General features: G+C 43.6%; 1 protein-coding gene across 1 annotated transcript; it reads left to right on the top strand.

The window, feature by feature from the left end:
- The first annotated feature begins 2,530 nt into the window (after nucleotides 1–2,530).
- On the top strand, nucleotides 2,531–21,167 carry LOC143548286 (ABC transporter C family member 10-like). The gene is made up of 12 exons (XM_077039495.1): nucleotides 2,531–4,267; nucleotides 4,351–4,671; nucleotides 4,933–5,019; nucleotides 5,108–5,698; nucleotides 5,766–5,864; nucleotides 19,015–19,309; nucleotides 19,405–19,619; nucleotides 19,691–19,996; nucleotides 20,072–20,135; nucleotides 20,216–20,455; nucleotides 20,821–20,933; nucleotides 21,009–21,167. The coding sequence occupies exons 1-11, from the start codon at nucleotides 2,531–2,533 to the stop codon at nucleotides 20,922–20,924; spliced, it is 4,059 nt and encodes a 1,352-aa protein (XP_076895610.1). The 3' UTR covers nucleotides 20,925–20,933; nucleotides 21,009–21,167.
- Nucleotides 21,168–22,347: the final 1,180 nt, after the last annotated feature.

Raw genomic sequence — 22,347 nt, 5'->3', positions numbered from 1 at the left:
TGCGGACGATGCCGAAGCCACAAAAAACACATTCTTTTAACATCTCACCACTTTAACACCCTGAATGTATTTGTCATTAAATATCACCTCATTTATGCATTTCTACAAGACCCAGTGTCACCAAGAAAATATCATGAATAACCTACTCCTTTCAGAATCACTTAGATGTGCGCCAAAATCCAGCATTGCTCTCACTGACTCAACACCCACCAGGAATGGAACAAGTAATTCCATTCAAATTTGGTTCCAAATCATTCTAGCCTTAGGTGGATGGTAAATGCTCTTGCCTTTGAGAGTGTAGACCAGGGTTCAAAACTTCGCATTGAAGTAGATTGTGGTACTCTAACACGTTCTTATACAAGCTTAAAATATGCATTTTTATTTTTTAATTTTTTTTTTGCAACGGCAACACATAATTAAAAAAAAACCGAAAATAACCTAGCCGAAACCGAAAATCCGGAAAACCGAACGGTTTGCATATTCAAATAACCGATTGCTTTGGCTTCGGTTTGGGTTTCGCCTAATAACCGAACGGAACCTTGCTTAGCCCTAACTTAATGTATCATTACTTCCCTCATCGTGACGCGCAGGTTTACATATATAAATGCTCGCTCCCGGCGCAATGCACGCAAGCGTTTACTAGAACAAACTTTATATTTTATTAACGTCCCAATTGTGACGTGCCAGTTTACGTGTATCAACACTCCCGCCGCATCACGCGGGATCATTTACTAGTTTGACATCAATAATGAAAATTTAAGTGAAAATCTTTAGATAAGCTACTCATTAATCTTAATTATTTTTCACAACATTTGGTATAACATGCGCACCAGCTAGTGGGGCAAGTGGTTTACTTACAGCATTTGGTATAATCGTCATCCATTATTCTAAATAATCAGAATCAGAATCAGAATAAAATAAAACTCAACATTATTCAACCACTTCTCACGTACATTTCTTTCTTTCTTTTTTTTTACAAGCAAATGCTGTTAATTGTTTATTCCTCCTACACCAAGACATTATTATATTCTCTGTGCTTGTATTATTGACATATACAGGGTTTGTCAACTTTCCCTTGTAAAGGCTTGTTTGTTTTGTAATTCCGTGGCAGGACCATAACATTTTATCTGAGGGGTCACAACATAAAACTTTTTTTACATAGTAACTAAAACACTAAAAACACAAAACAATTGTTAACTAATAATTCTAATCTTGCTAATTTTCATGAGTTTATCAACAGTTCAAATTGTGTTTACCAAAATATATTTTCAGTAATGTCTAAATAATAAAAATTGCTCCTCAATTATACATGCTAAAAGGACAGAAAATACTTTAGTTAAAATCAAATATATTTAATAAATCCGCACATAAATAATAAAAATATTATATATTTTTGCTACAAAGAATAGAAAAAACTTTAAAACTAGTCAAATAAATTAATAAGTCTTAAATCAATAAAGTAATATTTTAATTTAATTACCGACACACTTTTTTCTTCATGAAACTTAAAAGTTAAAATACTGGGGCCGTTTGGTGTAGTCTCTTAAGAGACTGTCTCTTAATGATTCATAGCCTCTTAATGATTAAGAGTTAAGTGATAACTTTAAATCTGAATGATTAAGAGACTACCTAACCATTCATAACCATTAAAAGATTATGAACCATTAAAAGGTAGTCCTCGCCATACCAACAACCCATATAACAGTTAACATGTAGCTTAGAAGGTGAAATAAAAATAAGAAAATCTGGCCACTTTTATTACTTTGTGACAGCTATAGGCATTAATACCTATTTCATATAAAAATAAATAATCTCTTTTTGTTTGTTTGTTCTTCTTCGTCCTCACCAAGCATTAACGTGGCTGAAAAAGTTCCAGATGGTTTCCAAGTTCTACCACTCGAACAACGATTGCTCAAAGGGTCCAACTACATAATGACGTCCAACTCTGATACCATATGCTTTATATTCCTCCTGTTTGTTTCCTTTTGTTCCTTTACATCAGGTTGTTTGCTTCTTGTCAATTTTCTCTTTTTCCGTGCGATATATCTGAAAAAAAAAAGTATGTTGGCACATACCCATTGTATACAAACATATACGTAACTCAATCATTGGACTAATGTGGGTGGCACTTCAGACCACTTTTAAATTTAAAGCTATCTATTGTGGGTCCCTATCACACATGTTTATTTTTGGCTTTGAATGCCACAAATTTTTGATGCTGTGCATAGATACAGACTCCACATGACCACATCCCACTCACAAGCGCTCTAGTTATTGTCACCAACTAGCTAGTGAACTTAATAATATTATGCTACTAGACGGTTTCATTAACATGTTAACCGGTAATCAAGATCGTTGTAACTCCAATATGTTGTCGGTTTTCGATCCATACTCGTGCAGTAATCATGTTATTGTCATGTCTATCAACGCCCTCTTGTTATTCATGTGTGTGTTACTCGTCTTCTGTTGTAACACACCGTCGACCAAACTGCCAGCCAGTGCGAACAAGCGCTGGCTGGCAGTTTTCTCGATGGTATTTAATGGCTGTTTGGGGTTGGTATATTTAATTTTCGGCATATGGACCGTTGTTGAAAACTCGAGGGACATAGCAAGCGTGTCACTGGTCCTTCAAGGATTCTTGTGGGTGCTAGCTTTAGTTCTTGTAAGGCGTCGGGTTTTACCGAAGATCTGTTCTGTTTTGATCTTGTTGTTTTCATGTTTTCTATGTTTTTCAAGCGTCTGGGATGCTAGTGTTCATGGAGAAACAAGTTTGACTGGTGTGTTAAACACGTTGACTTTTCCGGGTGCGGTTTTGTTAGTTTTATGCGTTTTTATGGAAAGAAAACAAACGGATGCCGAACTTGGCGCGCTTTATGCGCCTTTGGTGGCCAAAGATGTTGTCACTCTGAAGGCGAAAGCAGGAATTCTTAGTAACTTCACATTTTGGTGGCTTAATCCGCTGCTGGTAACCGGAAAGAGTAAAGTCCTCGATGCGGACGATATCCCAAAATTGCAAGATGAAAATAAAGCCCAAATGTGTTATTCAACATTTATGAAAATATTGGATAAGCGAAAGGCGGAGAGAGAACGAAATGGTGTTGTTGGGGATCCTTCGGTGTTGTCAACTTTGTTTATGTGGCAATCGAAGCGGTTGGTGATCACAGGGATTTTTGCACTGGTAAAGGTGCTTTCGTTGGCTTCGGGCCCGCTGATTCTTCGGGCTTTTATAAAAGTTGTCCAGGGGAAACAAACATTTGATCATGAAGGTTATTATCTCACATTAGCCTTGTTTGTTTCCAAATGTTTGGAATCACTATCAGAGAGACAGTTAAACTTTAGAAACCGAGTGACCGGGCTGCAGGTGAAGTCTATGTTATGTGCAGCCATTTATCAGAAGCAGCTACGGTTATCGAACGACGCCAGAATGAGTTACTCACCTGGTCAAATAATGAATTATGCAACCGTTGATGCTAACCGAATAGGGGAGTTTCCCTTTTGGTTTCACCAGATTTGGACCATTGGTCTGCAAATATGTCTTGGGATATTTATAATATATTTTTCAGTCGGAGTGGCTGCGTTTGCGGCTTTGTTGGTGATAATCTTAACCGTTTTAGGGAACATTCCGTTGGGCAAGTTGCAACATAAGATTCTAACAAAGCTCATGGCGGCTCAGGACCGAAGGCTGAAGGCGATAACGGAGGCTGTTACAAATATGAAGGTTTTGAAGTTATATGCTTGGGAGAAACATTTTCAAAAGGCAGCTGAAAAGTTGAGAAATGAAGAGATGAGGTGGTTATCTGCAGTTATTATGCAAAGAGGACTATACTTGATTCTATTTTGGTCATCACCCGTGATTGTAGCAACTGTGACATTTTATACGTGCTATTTTATTGGAATCCCGCTTGATGCTAGTAACGTTTTCACGTTTCTGGCTACGATACGGATCATTCAAGAGCCGATTCGGCTCATTGCTGATGTGGCAGCCGTGTTTATTGAAGCGAGGGTTGCGTTAACACGCATTATTAAGTTTATGGAGGCACCCGAGCTGCAGAAGGAGCGAAGGAATAATGCAAGCATAGGACATGGATCGGTAGTGATCAAAGCGGATGTGATTTCATGGAATGATGATTGTTCAAAACCGACTCCAACTGATGTAAATCTTGAAATTTCAGCTGGTGAAAAGGTGGCAATATGTGGGGAGGTCGGGTCGGGTAAATCGACTCTTATATCTGCTATTCTAGGAGAGGTTCCAAACATTAAAGGCAAAGTAAGTCTGCTACTTATATGTCACGTATCGGTTCTATTCAGAAAACAAAATGTTACATATTGTTTATGTATTGTTATGCTCAGATTGAAGTTAATGGAAAAGTGGCATATGTTTCACAAACCGCGTGGATTCAAACAGGGACTGTTCGAGATAATATTCTGTTCGGGTCAGTAATGAGTGATGAAAAGTATGAAGAAGTGGTTAAGAAATGTTCACTTGTGAAGGATATTGAGATGTTCCCATTTGGTGATCAAACAATTATAGGAGAGAGAGGTGTGAATCTGAGTGGTGGACAGAAGCAAAGAGTTCAGCTTGCACGCGCGTTATATCAAGATGCAGATATGTACCTTCTGGACGACCCATTCAGTGCTGTTGATGCCCATACTGCAGCCAGTTTGTTTAAAGTAATTATCATTCTCATGACTCATTTCTTCTATAATATAAAAATTTTGGAAAATCACCAAAATAGTCATTTTGACCAAGAAATTACCAGAATAGAATTGACTTTTTTAAATTCACCAATCAACCAGAGAGTGAAATGTGTACAATTTTCAATCTGGCGCAATAGATTGGATCACTTTGGCGCGACTGATAAATTCAATGGTCAAACGGGCTATTTTGGTAATTTTCTCTAAATATTGCCCGCTAACATGTGCTATTGGTAGGATTATATTATGGAAGCACTATCAAGCAAGACGGTGTTACTTGTAACTCACCAAGTCGATTTCTTGCCTGCTTTTGATGACATCTTGGTGAGCTATTGAGCTATTAACAAACTCGTATAGTTTGCATTTTTTTAAAAAAACAAAACCGTTTAAATGCTTGTTATTACGTTCACAGCTAATGGCAGATGGAAAGATTGTGCAAACAGGAACTTATGCTCTACTGCTTGAGTCATGTAAAGAGTTCCAAAGCTTAGTCATTGCACTTAGTAATACTTCTGGTTCAGATAATCCATTGGCCGATGGTCCTCAACAAAGATCTAAATCCCCAAATCAAGAAATAGAAAATGTTTACACGGGAGAACAGATTGTAGGAGAACAACTGATAAAGCAAGAAGAACGAGAAGCAGGGGATACAGGCCTCAAGCCATATAAACAATATCTTAGCCAGAGAAGCGGTCCGAGGAACGGCTACTTCTACTTCTCTCTGTCGGTTTTGTCACATTTCTTATACATAATTGGATTGCTCTTGCAAAATCTGTGGTTGGCTAGTGAAGTGCAGGGTTCTATGGCCAACGAGTCAACCATGTTACTAGTGTATATGGCCATGGCTTTTGTGATGATGTTCTTCTTATTTGGGAGATCTTATTATGTGGTTAAACTTGGAACTAATGCCTCTATAGCAGTTTTCTCCAAGTTAATAACTTCTCTTTTTAGAGCACCAATGTCGTTCTATGACTCCACGCCCATAGGAAGGATAATCAGTCGGGTATATCTTGTTACATAAACTAATGCTCAAATGAAGTTCAAGAAACTTATGAATCTAATTGTTGTAGGTTTCGTCTGATCTGAGTGTTGTAGACATTGAATTGGCAATGAAGTTCACGATTGGAATAGGTACAACGATGAACACGTACTTTAGTTTTGGGATCTTGGTGAAGAAACGTGGATCGACTCACTGGTAGACGATCTACTTTCCTCGGGTGTGATTATATTATTTCACCGATGGTTTTCTTGGATCTGGGTTCTTCCACCTACAAAATGAACAGCACCGTCAACTTACCCCTCAGAAAGGGACAGAGGGGTCCTCTTTGGGGTAACCCTCCGGTGTGAAAATAAGTATTTGTGGGAGAAGATAATAATATCTGAGTAAGGAAATCTGAAGAGTATTGCTTAATAGCTGAATACCCTGTAATTGGATGTGATTATGTGTTACTGGCTGTAACTGTCTGAGTGAATGTAATTGAATATGATTGAATGTCTCTCCTTGTGGAGTTGATGCTGTATTTATAGTGCTAGGGTTTCCACTGATTGGGCTCAGCCTTGTTGGCCTTCTCCAATTGCTCTGCGCCACGTGTCCTCTGGGACACCTGGTGCTTTCTCATTGGTTATAATCACGTGGTAGCACATAGGTTTTGCTGAGTTGTCCACCTTTCATTGGCAGCTGTCAACATCAGCATATTCTTATTCCTTAAAAAGATACCTTCTGGAAGGTTGTCTGACGTGCACAATCAAGGTTGCCCTAATCCTGATTTGGATAAGGACGAGGTTGATTATGTGCATGTGTGATATGCGCCAATCCTGAGGATGCGCGAGGTCTTCTCTTTATTCTCACGCGCATATGTTTCATGCGCAGATGTGATATGCACGAGCATGTGATTGCGCCGCGCGCTGATGCGCCGCGCGCATATGTGATATGCGTGAGCATATGTGATGCCTGGGCATCTGTGGTGCCTGGGCATATGATGCCTGAGCATGTGTGGTGCCTGGGCATATGATGCCTGAGCATGTGTGGTGCCTGGGCATATGATGCCTGAGCATGTGATGCATGAGCATATGTGATATGCGCCATGCGCGTATGTTTTGGCTTTGTGCCTTCATAATGTCTTGATTTCAAGCTTCTTGTCTATATCTTGTGGGTTGACCCGCCTTGCTCGGTGTTGAGGCGGGTACATACCTCTTCAAGCCCCCCAGTCTAATGTGTGTCTTGTCTATCGCGAGCGAGGCAAGTTAGATATTAGACTTATCAGTTTGCTCTTTTAGTAGTGGTTTGTATTTTTCTTCTTATTATTCATCGTTGCGCGAAATTCTATCCTTTTGGTTGCAAGCGAATCGTCCCTGTACGTGGTTGGTTGTTGCTGACGTGGGCCAGTGATGGAGACGTGTCAGACCTTTCGTGTGCTCGAGGTGCTACAGTTGCCTTTCGTGTCCCCTCACATGCTGTCAGGGACACGTGTCGCGCTCGCGTTGGTCCGTTCCTGCGAGTGGTGGCGCGTGAATTCTGGCAACAGCTGTAGAGTTTCTTTTCGTGTCCCTTCACACAGTGTCAGGGACACGTGTCGCGCTCGCGTTGGCTTACACCTGCGAGTGGGGGCGCGTGAAGTTCGATCAGCACCAATATTTCTCTCTCCTGGGCCTATAAAAGCCAGCCCTTTGAGTTTTTTATCCTTCATCTTCTTGTTTGTTCAGAGCTTTTCTTTCTTTCATTCTATTCCGATTAGCTGTCTCCTGTTTACAAGTCTCTGTTCTTCGGATCATCCTTTGTTCGTTGTCACAGTTGTATGTCTGATAGTTCAGACAACACAATCTCCCCCATCCATTGCCGTAGAAAATCGTTAGCAATGTCTACATTGAAGAAGACCGGCAAGGGGAAGAAGGCTGCTGAGGTCTCATCGGAGGAGGTAGGGAGGGCCAAGGCCGTGAAGAGGTGGAATGAAATCCCCTGCAAACTGAGGCAGGCTGATCTTGACAGCCTTATCGCCTCTCAGGGTTTTCTCCCTGTGTTTGGCTGCATGTTGCCTGGGGCCGGGCAAACGGCGGCGGACCCGCCTACCGGCTATATATCCCTTTATAGCCATTTTTTCACCCACTGCAACCTTCGTCTCCTGATGACAAGGTTTGTTGGTGCGCTGCTTAAGTTCTATGGGATTCATATATCCCAAGTCCATCCGTTTGGACTTGTGCGCATGACTCACTTTGAGTTCATGTGCAAATCCCAGCGCGAGGAGCCCACCCCTCGGCGCTTTCAGTTTTTTACAAGCCCAAGATCCAAGACTCTTGGTTCTCTTTTATTCCTCGCAGTCAGAAGGTGAAGTGCTCCACTGTGTCATTCAAGAGCCTTCATGACTGGTCTGAGAGGTTTTTTTACATCAGGGCTGGTGTGATCCCCATCCACATGACCATGCGCGAGATCTCTTCTGCGCCTGCGGATGTGGGTGTCCTCAAGAACCCAACTGGCGCCTGGGTTAATAAGTTGACCGCTGAACCATCCCCCGCCAAGAACATTTGTGAGGAGGCGCTGGTGGGGGTTGGTATGAGCAGGCGGTGGGCGGACAGTGCGACCGAGCCCGTTATCCAAGTTGACGGCTTGTGTAAGTTAATCTCATTGCTTTACTTCTGCGCGAATATAATTCGTTTTGCTGATATAAGTTGACTTGTTTTGTGCAGTCACCAAGGAGTATATCCACGCCGCATATGATGAGCATATGGAGGGTGGCTCCGTCGCGCTCGGCGCTGGGGTGGTTGGTTTCCCCGATCGCTTCGATGACATGTTCATCCCTGTTGATCTGGGATTTGTCTTCGACAGCGATGCGCCTGGTAAGCCTTTGTACTTATGCATTTTCCCTTATAATACCAAATTTTGCTAACAATTCTGTTGCGTGTATTGTAGATGCGCTCGAAAACTACAAGCTGGAGCTCGCGGTTGAGGAGGAGGAGGAGGAGGCGCCCCAACTAAAGCGTAAAGCTAAGGGGAAAACTGGCGCAGGGGCCGGTAAGAAACAGAAGAAAGATGTTGCCCCTGTTGTTCAGGATCCTCCTACTCAGGCGGGGGGATTTGGGAAAACCCAGGAGTTTACCACCAAGGTTTCCTTGTCTTCCCTGCCTCAAAAAGTGGGCAGACCTCCTGTCCACCTGAGGTATGGTGCCACTACCTCCTCCCTTCGCGCGGCGGAAAAGGGAAGCGGTGTTGCGCCTTCGACAGGTATACTTTGCTTATCCTTTATGTCTCTATGAGCGCGATTCTGATAGAATTACTAATGAATCTTTGCTCACTCAAATGTTTGTAGAGCCGGCGACAGCGCAACAAGATTCCGAGGCTGCGCCGGAGGTCGCTTCGAAGTCCCCTGTTTTACCCTCAAAGAAAGGTAGAATGGACTTCATGGCGATGTTTGCTTCGCGAACGGAGTTGCGCCAAGGTACGTATTGCGCTCTTATTTTCTGACTTTCTTTTAGATCAAGTCATGAACCATTTCTTTTTGTTGATTTTTTCATAGAAGCCGTAGCTGGCGTACAAGCTGCTGGCGGCACTCATGGCGCCGGTGCCAGCGCCGTTGGCTCTGCTCCTGCTCCTGCAAGCGATGAATCTCCCCTCATCGGGATTACTAAGGAGCAGGAGGCCGTTTTGCGCGCCGACCTGGCGGCGTCGAGACCTCCCTCACCTCCTGCTGCGCACAACCCTCCTTGCGAGACCGATTTTGATTCTAGGTCGCAGGAGAAGAGGCCTATTTCAGAGGAGGATGAGGAGTTTGAAGTTGAAGACTCCGCTGGCGCCCGCGCCAGCCCTGCAGCGCCACGAGGTTTCGCGGCGGAGCCTTCTCGTGGGGCTGGCGCTGACTTTTCTGCTTCATCCCCGCAGGTATAGATTATTTTTTGTTCCGCTGCGCGGACTTCCATCTTAGTGTTTTGATAACTTAGATAATTACTTTGCTTTTGCAGGAAGCCGATCACATTTACCGCCCGAGATGGAATATAACTGAAGACAACACATTTCAGTCCATGGGTGTGTGTGCGGAATTCTGGGCTCATGCTGTGCCTCCATCTGAAAGGAGGTTCCAGGAGGACCGCGCTCGCGACGACTTGCTCAACGATCATATGTTTGCTGGGTCGGCTTTCTTTGCTGCCTCCCAAGAGCTTCGCAATGATTACGTAAAAGTACGTGATGCTCTTGCGGAAGCCAAGCAAGAGGCTAAGGTGTCTGCTTGGCATCTTTCTGATGCTCGCGAGAGAGCTGAGAAGCTCCAAGCAGAGCTCAGTGAGAACAGAGCAAGTGCCAACAGCGCCTTCGTGAAGCGCGGTCATGAGCTTCAGGCTGCGCGGGAGAAGCTGCAGGCGGCGGAGGCGGACGCGGCCAAGTGCGCGCGCAGAGCGCGCGACTTGGAGCTGGAGGCGGAGGCGCGTGACCAAGTTCTTGTCCAGTCTATAACTGAAAAATCATCACTGGAGAGTGAGGTTGCGCGCCTGAAGAAGGAGCTGGCGGCCGCGCAGGCCGATAAAGATGAAGCCTTGGCGACGGCAGCGTCTAGCCAGGAAGCACTTGATGCTGCGCGGGCGGAAAAGAAGAAACCTTGGCGGCAGCGGCGTCCGACAAAGAGGAGCTGAAAAAGACTAAGGAAACTGTTGAGTTATTAAACTCACAGGTTCCTGCCCTCGAGACGTCTGTTGCTGGCCTCGCGCAGGATCGCCATTGGCTAATCTCACATGGCATGACTCGTTGCGCTTACGCGATGAAATACTCAGACGAGTTCCAGGCCCTGGTGATGGATTGCAACGCTGCCGCGCGCTTGGTGGGCCGAGCTGAAGGGTTTAAGGATGGCTATGAATATGGGATGCTGAAGAAGAACCCATCCGATTACCCTTATCAGAGCGACGTTGCCTGCGCGGACATGGCCGCGATGGGGGAGAAGTATTTAAATACTCCCATTCCCATCCTTGGGCAGGTATTTTAACTTTAATGAGATTACTTTGATTTATTTTCCAAGTATTTTTGTACTTATACTTTTCCTTATGATTTTCAGATATCCGCGCTTGCTGACCAGCCCGACCTCGGCGCGCTAAAGAAATTACTTGACGAGTGCGAAGGGGCTGGTGGCGGCGATGATGGCGCGGGGAATACTGCTCCTGCTAGCGGCTCTGGCGTGGCCAAAGGATCCACTCCTGACACTGTTGTGCTAGAAGACTCCATTCAAGATGAACAACTTGACTATGGTCAGTTTGGAGATGATGAGGAGCAGGCTGCGCCATATGCTGAGGGCGATGATGAGGATGATGTTGAGGCTGATGTCAACGTGGAGACTTGAGAAGCCCTTCATGTTTTTTATTTTTATTTGTAGTTTGTATCTCATCTTGTAAACTTGTAAATTTCAATGCTTTGGAATGAAATTTTGTTTTTCCCTTCTTCGCATCTTGCGCATTCGCCATTCATCTCTTTATATTGCATGTTGAATATAAGATATGCTTGCACGTTGGAATAAGAACAAGGTTGTAAGGAATTTATTATACTTAACCCTTGTCATATTGTAAGTGATTTTGGCATATCTTGATTATGTTGACACGTGTCTTGGCGTTTTCATTATTCCTCTTTTGCGCGTCGTTATCGCGCCTTTATGGAATTATGAGTTTTTTAGCCTTTACGTGTCAATGTGTTACTCAGATATCCACTACAATTTCATGCGCGACCCCAACCTGAGACCTTAACAACTATGTTTTGGCATTTGCTTTGCCTTAGTTGTGTTTAGGTGTTTTATGGTCAGGCTGCGCAATATGTAGGATGGATGTTGTGAGTGATTTGAGCTAAGGCTCACATTATTGGGCTAAGGCCCTGACGTTTTAGAGTTAAGACTCGTTAACGCGTTTGAGCTTGAAGCTCGCGCATGTATGTTTTACCTCGTTTTATTTCGTTTTGATGTCAATACAATGTTATCATATTGCTCAAAATTAATAAAGGGAAGTGTGAAACATGTATGCAAAAGGTAATAGAATTGGGCTAAGGCCCTGACGCTTAAGAGTTAAGACTCCTTAACGCGTTTGAGCTTGAAGCTCGCGCATGTATGTTTTACTTCGTTTTTATTTCGTTTTGATGTCAATACAATGTTGTCATATTGCTCAAAACTAATAAAGGGAAGTGTGAAACATGTATGCCAAAGGTAATAGAATCCACATTAAGAGAAGATAGCGCGTATCATTATTCATAATGGCTTAAAAAGCCTTGATTACAAACTTGACATTTACATGAAACATTTTCTAAGCTGTGCCGCGTTCCATGCGCGCGGGATCTTCTTTCCATTCAAATCTTTTAAAGCATATGCGCCTTTCCCCAATTCTTCTGAGATTTGATAAGGTCCCTCCCAATTGGGGGACATTTTTCCCGGGGGTATCGCGCGGCTAGCTTCTTTGTTGCGAAGGACGAAATCATTTTTCTTAAAGTGGCATTCTTTCACACGCTGGTTGTAATATTTTTCCAGTTTTTTCTTGTATTTGGCCTCATTGATGATAGCCGCCTCTCTGCGCCCTTCAAGTAAGTTGAGATCCAACCTTCTTTCGCGCTCGTTATCAATCTTGCTCATCATGAGCACTCTATGGGATGGGCATCCAATTTCTGCTGGGATCATTGCCTCTGTTCCATAGGTTAGGCTGAACGGGGATTCGCCATTGCTAGTTTTGCTTAATGTCCTGTGTGCCCACAGGACATTAGGTAGCTCTTCGACCCAAGAATGGGATTCTCCCTCTAACCTTCTCTTCAGCCCATTCAGCAAGCTTTGGTTAGCGCGTTCCACTTGGCCATTCCCCTGAGGGTGATAAACTGAAGTGAAAATCTGGTTGATGCGCAATTCCTTGAGCCAGCCGGATATCTTCTTGTCAGTGAATTGCTTGCCATTATCGCTCACAATTTCCATGGGCAAGCCAAAACGGCATATGATGTGGCTCCATATAAACTGCTTCATCGCTTCGGCTGTGATTTTTGCTAGTGGCTTGGCTTCAACCCATTTTGTGAAATAGTCTACTGCCACTACCAAAAATTTTACCCGCCCTTGCGCTTGCGGAAGGGGACCCACAATGTCGATTGCCCATTTGTGGAAAGGCCATGCGGAGGTCACCGGAATCAAGTTGTTCTTTGGCCGCATGGTGTTTGGCGCATAGCTCTGACATGCTTTGCATTTTTGGATCTCTTTTAGAGCGTCCAAGTACATGCCAGGCCAATAGTAACCTGCGCTCATTGCCTTGGCAACCACCATGCGCGGGCCAGCATGTATTCCACAGATTCCTTCATGTATCTCTCTGATCACATAGCTTGCTTCCTCAGCATCTAGGCATTTCATGAGCGGCCCAAGATAAGAGCGTCGATATAATGTACCATCAAGCAGTTCATAGTTCTGCGCCTTGTGTCTTATCTTCCTCGCTTGCGCGCGATCATCTGGTACCTTTCCCTCCTTCAAGAATTCCATTATTGGAGTTATCCATGATGAAGGGGTTGTATGAGTTACCAGGACAGACTTCGCTACCACCGACGGGTTGCTCATTACTTCCACCCTGACATCTTTGCCAAAGTGATCAAAACTGGTTGATGCCATCTTACTCAGCGTGTCTGCTGATTTGTTTTCACTGCGCGGAATATGAATGATTCTGAAGCAGTCAAATTGCTCGATGAGCTTTTTCGCCTGCTCTAGATATAGAGGCATGGTGTTCTCCTTGGCATCATAAAGGCCATTGACCTGTGCTGCTACCAAGTATGAATCAACATGGGCCTCTAGCTTTTTAACTCCGAATTTTTGCGCGATGCGCAGGCCAGCCAGCAGGGCTTCATACTCAGCCTCATTGTTGGTGCTTTTGAAGTCCAACCTGATGGCGTAAGTATATTCATGATTCTCTGGATCCACCAGTTTTAGGCCTGCGCCGGACCCTTCGTTGTTTGAAGCTCCGTCAGTGAACAATCTCCACACATTTTCTTCGTCATTGGCTCGCGGAGGATCTACCTCGCGCTGAGCCTCTTCAATTTTTCCTTCGGGGACCTCGGCAATGAAATCAGCCAAGACTTGTCCCTTTATTGCTGGACGGGGCTTATAGGCGATCGTGTACTCGCCTAATTCCAGCGCCCACTTTGTCAGCCTTCCTGAGAGCGCGGGGCGCCGCAAAACTTGCTGGATGTTGTAACCAGTCAGAACTTCAATGGGATGACCATTGAAATATCTATGAAGCTTGCGCGACGCGTGTGTTAGTGATAAAACTAAATTTTCCATGATGGAGTAGCGCGTCTCAGGATCTGTCAGCACCCGACTCACATAGTATATTGGCGTTTGGATTCCCTTGCGATCCACCAATAATACTGCGCCGATGGCGCGCTCTCCTGCTGATAGGTATAATGTCAAAGTTTCACCAGGAAGTGGAGCTGTGAGCGCGGGCAGATTTATCAAACATTCTTTTATCTCCCTGAAAGCTTGCTCGGCCTCAGGAGTCCATTTGAATTGGCTTTTCTTTAAGCAATTCCTCAATGTGTTGACAAATGGGGTAGATTTGCTTGCATGGTTCGCTAGGAACCTGTTGATTGAAACCAATCTACCATTCAGCTTCTGGACTTCTTTCATGGTGGATGGCGAGGGCATGTCAAGGATGGCCTCCACCTTCTCAGGGTTCACCTTGAAACCATCCTTGGTGACCATTACACCTAGAAATTTTCCCTCTAGTACGCCGAAGGTGCATTTGCTCGGATTGAGCTTCATGTTAACTTCCTTTAGGCGCCCAAGGGTTTCTTCGATGTCTTTGAGCATTTGCTTTTCCTCCCTGCTCTTAATCACCAAATCATCCACATAGACTTTTTGGTTTCTTCCGATTTGCTCGCTGAAAACGGCATCCATAAGTCTTTGGTAGGTGGCGCCCGCATTCTTCAAACCAAAGGGCATTTTTGTGTAGCAAAAAACACCCTTGTCGGTTCTAAATGCGGTCTTGTCCTCATCTTGTGGTGCCATTTGAATCTGGTGATAGCCCTTGTAGGCATCCAGGAAACATTTGAGTTTGAATGGCGCCACGGAGTCCACCTTTGCATCGATGTTTGGTAGGGGGTAACAGTCCTTTGGGCACGCTTTGTTGAGGTCCTTGAAGTCAATGCACATCCTCCACGACCCGTTAGTTTTCTTTACCATCACAGGATTGGCTACCCACGTCTGGTATCTTATCGGGCGGATGATGTTTGCGCGCAGCAGATCCTCAACCTGCTCATTCATGGCCCTCGCTTTCTCATCCCCCATGACTCTCTTCTTTTGAGCAATTGGCTCTACAGACTTGAACGTGTTGAGAGAATGTTGTGCCAGGTCTCGCGGAACCCCAGTCATATCAGAGTGTTGCCACGCGAAGACCGACATATATGCTGTGAGCAATCTTTTCATTCTCACCCTCGTGTCGTCTGATATCGTTGTGCCAATTGTGATCTTCTGCTCCGGGAATTTTGGGTTGAGAATCCATTCCTCTGGCGCGTTGTCTGCCATTGGAAGTTTCATTCTCCCCTCCCGCGGAGTACTTGTCACTGCACACAAATGATCCCGGTATACAAAAGTTACACCTGTTGGTGTTGGGAACCCCAACGCGCTGTGCGCTGGCGACGGTATGGCGTTGAATTGGGCAATCGTTCCCCTACCCAAGATCATATTGTGGCAAGAAGTGGTGGGCAAGACCAAGAAGTTAACAACTTCGGCTCGCTTGTGTTTCTCATCCCCCATGGTTAGTTCAAATTGTATTTGACCTAGGGGATGAATGATTTCATTTGAAACACCAGAGATTGGTGCATTCACAATTTCAAGCCTTGCTTGGTCCGCCGGATCCAGTTTTCTGAAACATTGCTAATACATGATGTCTGATTCGCTGCCAGTGTCCACCAGGACTTTTGACACTTCGTAATGAGCAATATGTGTAGTGATGACAAGAGGACTGCTGATAGAAGGGCCTCCCCTGATTCTTGGGAAGATTACTTGTTGCTCGCGCCAATCTCCTTGGATTTGCGCGCTTCTCTTTCTTGATGTTTGCCCTTGCCTTCCTCCCTCGGCTACACAGATTCTTTTGTACTTTTGCTGGCTGAGGCTCCTGATTGTTCATTTTCTGGTGTTGAGTTTTTCACCAGGTGAGCCAGCTTGCCTGACTTCACGTCCTTTTCAATTGTATCCTTCAAGTGGTGGCATGCATCAGTGTTGTGCCCCGTGGACTTGTGAAATTCACAGTACTTGCCACTGTCTGATGGTCCCTTGTAGTGTAGTGGCTTGGGGCTTTTGAATTGGACATTCTCAGTGCTTAACACCTGTGAAGGCGTTTTAGTGAGGGGAGTCCATATTCTTGGCAGAGGTCTGCTAGGATCTCTGCCGCCCTCCCTCTTGTCACCCTCCCCGCGATTACGAACGTCTTTTTGGGGCTGGGGTGAGCTTGGTTGCGCCTGCTTTTCTGTGGAAGAAAAACTGGTTGATTGCAACCTGGACCATACATAGTTCTGTTTGCCCCTTTTTTCTTTGCTGCGCGGTGACTCAGCTTGATGCGCTCTTTCTCTTGCCCTATCTTGGGCAATTTGTTTTTCATTTCTCGCGAAAACTCGCGATGCTTCCATTAACTTGGCCCACGTGGTGGGCATGCCATCTCTGCTTACGAGAGCTCGGCGGAGTTGATCACTGCGCGCGCCTTGTATAAAGGCCACGCGCAGGAGTTGCTCAGTTATACCTCCGATTGCCAGAGACTCCTGATTAAAACGTGTGATGTAGTCTTCAATCGTTTCATCATTCCTGCGCACGCAGTGCATGATGTCATCAGGGTCGCGCGTGTGTCTGCGCTGCTGTACGAAGTGGGCCTGGAACTTTTCCAATAGTTCCTCGAACCCATCGATTTGCCCTGTCGGCAAGCTCTCGAACCAGACACGCGCCGCGCCCGTGAGGCAGCGAGCAAACATGTGACACCATGTTGGCATCGTCCAGCTCTCTAGGTTTCCCGTGTTGTAAAAACCTTGCAAGAAATCGTCTGGATCTGTTGTGCCGTCATATTTACCCAAACCACTTGGCATCTTGGTTTTGTGCTGGATGGGAGCCTTCGCGATGCGCTCAGTGAACTTTGAATGTTTCACCAAGATGGCTGGTCTATACGGTGTGGTTACGTCCACTTGCCCTCTAACTGGTGGGCTGTACAGCATTTGCAGATCCAGATCGGCTCTGGCTCCAGGCGCCATGTTCACAGGCGCGCGGAGCTGTGAGCCTCCTGCATGAGTATCTCGCGTTTTCCTCATGCTGTGTACTTCTTCATCACTAAACTCAGTGTGTGCAGTGTGAATGGAATGACCATCTTCCGGCGCGCGCACCCTTTTTGTTCCCTGAATGGTTTGCTTGTCAAACACTTGCCTTTGTGTTAAGTCGGCTAACTTTCTCTGTTTGACCATCTCGTTGTACTTGTCCATTAGACGTCGTTGCTCGTTTATGAGCCATTCTTTGGGGTCATTAGTTTCATCTTCTGGATCCATTGGTCCTTTTTGTTTCGCGCCGGCAAGATTTTGTAACGTAAGATCGTCTGGAGGAGTTTCAGTCTGGCCATGAGGAGTTGTGATGAAAGGACGGTTACTGGTGGCGCGCGTAGAATCACGCGGCGCCCTCAGAAACTGTTGTCCCTCATTAACATCCTCACGTTCAATATCCTCCAGAACTTGATCAACGTTACGAACGCCAGAAACCATGGTGAAAATTTGGTTTTTTGTTTAGAGATCTGATGAGATCTTGTTGCCGTTGTAACAGTGGATGGCGCCAATGAAGAAACGTGGATCGACTCACTGGTAGACGATCTACTTTCCTCGGGTGTGATTATATTATTTCACCGATGGTTTTCTTGGATCTGGGTTCTTCCACCTACAAAATGAACAGCACCGTCAACTTACCCCTCAGAAAGGGACAGAGGGGTCCTCTTTGGGGTAACCCTCCGGTGTGAGAATAAGTATTTGTGGGAGAAGATAATAATATCTGAGTAAGGAAATCTGAAGAGTATTGCTTAATAGCTGAATACCCTGTAATTGGATGTGATTATGTGTTACTGGCTGTAACTGTCTGAGTGAATGTAATTGAATATGATTGAATGTCTCTCCTTGTGGAGTTGATGCTGTATTTATAGTGCTAGGGTTTCCACTGATTGGGCTCAGCCTTGTTGGCCTCCTCCAATTGCTCTGCGCCACGTGTCCTCTGGGACACCTGGTGCTTTCTCATTGGTTATAATCACGTGGTAGCACATAGGTTTTGCTGAGTTGTCCACCTTTCATTGGCAGCTGTCAACATCAGCATATTCTTATTCCTTAAAAAGATACCTTCTGGAAGGTTGTCTGACGTGCACAATCAAGGTTGCCCTAATCCTGATTTGGATAAGGACGAGGTTGATTATGTGCATGTGTGATATGCGCCAATCCTGAGGATGCGCGAGGTCTTCTCTTTATTCTCACGCGCATATGTTTCATGCGCAGATGTGATATGCACGAGCATGTGATATGCGCCGCGCGCTGATGCGCCGCGCGCATATGTGATATGCGTGAGCATATGTGATGCCTGGGCATCTGTGGTGCCTGGGCATATGATGCCTGAGCATGTGTGGTGCCTGGGCATATGATGCCTGAGCATGTGATGCATGAGCATATGTGATATGCGCCATGCGCGTATGTTTTGGCTTTGTGCCTTTATAATGTCTTGATTTCAAGCTTCTTGTCTATATCTTGTGGGTTGACCCGCCTTGCTCGGTGTTGAGGCGGGTACATACCTCTTCACTTGGCATTCCTAACTTGGCCTATCTTGTTTGTCATCATTCCAACGGTTTACGTAACAATACTTCTACAAGTAAGAAACTGTACTCCTAAACTTTTAACCATGTGTGTTTGTTTTTTTAATAACCGTGAGAACCCGTTGGATAGAACTCATGGGAGTCTACCAATACATTTCTAACAAATAGACCGCGCGAAGTGTAGCTTACCTTACCTTAGCCTAGGCATGCGGCCTTTAGGAGGTTTATCTTTTATGGCAGAAAACCAGTGGAATTGAACCTAAGATCTCTTGGAAAAGGGATTGGCGCTTACCGCCACCCGTTACAGGTTTCAACCATAACACGTGTTAAATTGACTGAAATTTTCTTCAAATTAGCAAAAAATCTAACAGTGTTAGTGCCATGGACGAAAAGGGTTAAAACATTGAAACTTCAGGGACGAAAATCGTGCTTAACTTTAAAATATGTTATTAGTGTTACCACTATTACATGCATGATCAGTTGTGTTAGTTCTTACTCATTATAATATGTGATTCTCACTATCATTTTCTCACTCAGAAATTCTACTATGCATCTGCAAAGGAGTTGATGAGGTTAGATGGCACGAGTAAGTCTTTAGTTGCAAGCCATCTAGCACAATCAATTGCTGGAGTTGTTACCATAAGAGCTTTCGGAGAAGAAGACCGCTTCTTTTCAGAGCATTTGAACCTTATTGATGGCAACGTGAGTCCATTCTTTCATAGCTTTTCAGCAAACGAGTGGTTGATTCAACGTCTAGAAATGCTATGTGCAGTTGTTGTTTCTAGCTCTGCCTTAGCCATAACTTTGCTCCCCTTTGATGCCTCATCCTCGGGTTAGTGGCATTAAATATAATCCTTTATTGCTTTAGCCTCAGGTTAGTACAAGAAAACATACATGTTTTTCTAACAACATGTATTGTAATGACAGGATACATTGGAATGGCTCTTTCGTACGGTCTCTCATTGAATATTTTTCTTGTTGTATCCGTTCAATTCCAATGTCAGCTATCAAATCTGATAGTTTCAGTTGAAAGATTGGATCAATACATGCATATTCGTAGTGAAGCCCTGGAAATCATAGAAAACAACCGCCCACCAACAAACTGGCCAAGTATTGGCCGAGTTGTCATCGAAAATCTGAAAGTACGTAAGGTTCAACTTTATTACATGGATAATATTTTAAGAGTTTTAGACCATTTGGTTATGTGTTTCAGATCAGATATCAACCGAACTCCCCCCTGGTTCTTCATGGAATCAATTGTGTGTTTGAAGGAGGGCATAAGATAGGAATCGTGGGTAGAACGGGCAGTGGAAAAACGACTTTGATTAGTGCTTTATTTCGCTTAGTTGAGACTACGGATGGAAAGATAGTCATAGACGATATAGATATCGCTTCAATTGGAATTCATGACCTTAGATCAAGTTTTGGAATCATCCCACAAGAACCAACATTATTCAGTGGTTCAATTCGATTCAATCTCGATCCTCTATCCGAGCATAGTGATCAAGAAATATGGAAGGTAAAATTATACAAGCTTATAAAAATATACACCAACCAAGACCATAAATGAATGCTAACTTTCATTGTTTATCAGGTTCTTGAAAAATGCCAACTTAGAGAGGCCATTCAAGATAAAAAGGAGGGATTGGACTCGTTGGGTACGAAATCTGAGTCATTGACTTATGATATTACAAGTGTACGTTACCTGACATATAAGTATATGACAATATTAATATAGTTGTGCAAGATGGTTCAAACTGGAGCCTTGGACAAAGACAACTGTTTTGTTTAGGAAGAGCCCTTTTGAAGAGAAGAAAGATATTGGTGCTCGATGAAGCCACCGCGTCAATCGATAATACAACGGACACCATTATACAAAAAACGATTCGGGAAGAGTTTAAAGATTGCACTGTGATAACAGTTGCCCACAGAATACCAACTGTTGTAGACTGCACAATGGTACTTGTTATGAAGGATGGTAGGTCCAAGTTCTTTCCTATCTCAATACTACGTTTGGGAAACGAGGGTCGGGTGGGTTTGGTGACGGGTTAGAACAACATCTAAGCAAAATGAGTTTTGGTCAAAATGGTTAAAAAATATATAAATTTGGTTTGGGTCAAAACGAGTTCTGGCCAAAAATGGAGTTGTGTTAAAATTGAACTAGTAAGGCTGCCGAATTAATGACCGATCTGGTTTGAAAACATTAAGGATTAAGGAACATACTTTTGAATCATTCTACTTGGTTTTTTGTACTAGAAGTGAACCATTGGTTTCATGAAAATGCCCTTAAACTCAAGTGGTCTAAACTGCTAATCCCTCTGAAATAAACCTTGCACTTTACAGGAAAGGTGATGGAATATGACAAGCCCATGAAATTGATGAATGATTCAGATTCTTTATTTGCACAGCTTGTTAACGAATACTGGTCGCAACATAAAACCTCGTAAGCTAACTAGGTAAGCTTTGGATAATTCATTAACCTACATATCAAAAACATTATTATCATGCATGCATGCATGCTATATTTTCAGATCAATTTGAGGCCTCATAGATGCAATGCTAGGGCATCAATAACACGGTTGCAACGACATATAGGAAGATTACTTCTGCATGATCGTCGTAAAATTGGGGATTGCTGTCATGAAATTAATTATCTTTGAACTCTGTAAACCTTTTGGATGTATGCACAATATTTTGGAATGATATTGGTTTTTCGTGTGATAAATAAGAACCCTCCTATTCCTTCATAGAAGATAATTTCTTTAAATTCATGACTAAAGTATTGCAGAAGATCAATCATGTAACGGGTATGAGATCGGTACTGAAACTGAAAATGAGTAATAGCACAAACTGGAATTTTTTTTAAAACTAGGGCTCTTCTTAGGCTTTTGATCACATGGGGGGTTTAGGTTTTTTTCCAATCACAAGAGGGGTCATTGGCATTAGTATTGGTGATTAAGTGGGAAATGTAGGTGTGTAAGAAGAATGGCAGGGAATGTAAGAAAAGTTGGCAGGAGGGGTAAGTAATTGGGGTTGGTATTGGCAGTTAACTCCTTATTTGGAATTGATAGTGGCGATTAACTCCTTATTTGGCAAGGGGGTAAGTTTTATTTTGCTTATGACATTTTAAAAAGAACAAGTGGAGAAAGATTCATCCACGCAAACATTTGTTTATTTTATAGGATACTAGCTTTAGAACTCGTATATTACATGAGATTTGTCAATGTTCAAATCATTTTATGTTTAATATTTAGTTTTTTTTTATTTCAAATAATTCATTGTATTGATTTGAACATTGACAAATCTTATGTAATATACAAGTTCTAAAGCTAGTATCCTATAAAATACAAAAATGTTTGCGTGGATGAATCTTTCTCCACTTGTTCTTTTTAAAATGCCATAAGCAAAATAAAACTTACCCCCTTGCCAAATAAGGAGTTAATCGCCACTATCAATTCCAAATAAGGAGTTAATTGCCAATACCAACCCCAATTACTTACACCTCCTGCCAACTTTTCTTACATTCCCTGCTATCCTTGTTACACACCTACATTTCTCACTTAATCGCCAATACTAATGGCAATGACCCCTCTTGTGATTGAAAAAAAATCTGAACCCCCCATGTGATCAAAAGCCTAAGAAGAGCCCTAGTTTTAAAAAAAAATTCCACAAACTGAATGGCAATGCAATAAAGATTATGCTGGTACATTATCAATTCAGAACTTGTAATAAAAAAATACTGAAAAAGAAAACACAAAGTTACTCATACCAACATTTCTTTCCCGGAGCTCAAAGATGATGTCAATTTGTGCCCAAATCACAGCACTTTCCCATATGCCTATAATTTTCCGTTTGACTTTTATGTTAAGT

The sequence above is a fragment of the Bidens hawaiensis genome, unplaced genomic scaffold (assembly GCF_021521415.1).
Source record: "Bidens hawaiensis isolate Kalapana, Puna unplaced genomic scaffold, B.hawaiensis_p1.1 tig00014983_1, whole genome shotgun sequence".
NCBI classification, from domain to species: domain Eukaryota; kingdom Viridiplantae; phylum Streptophyta; class Magnoliopsida; order Asterales; family Asteraceae; genus Bidens; species Bidens hawaiensis.
The sequence above is the reverse complement of the archived record's forward strand: the minus strand, read 5'-3'. Positions and strand labels throughout refer to the sequence as shown.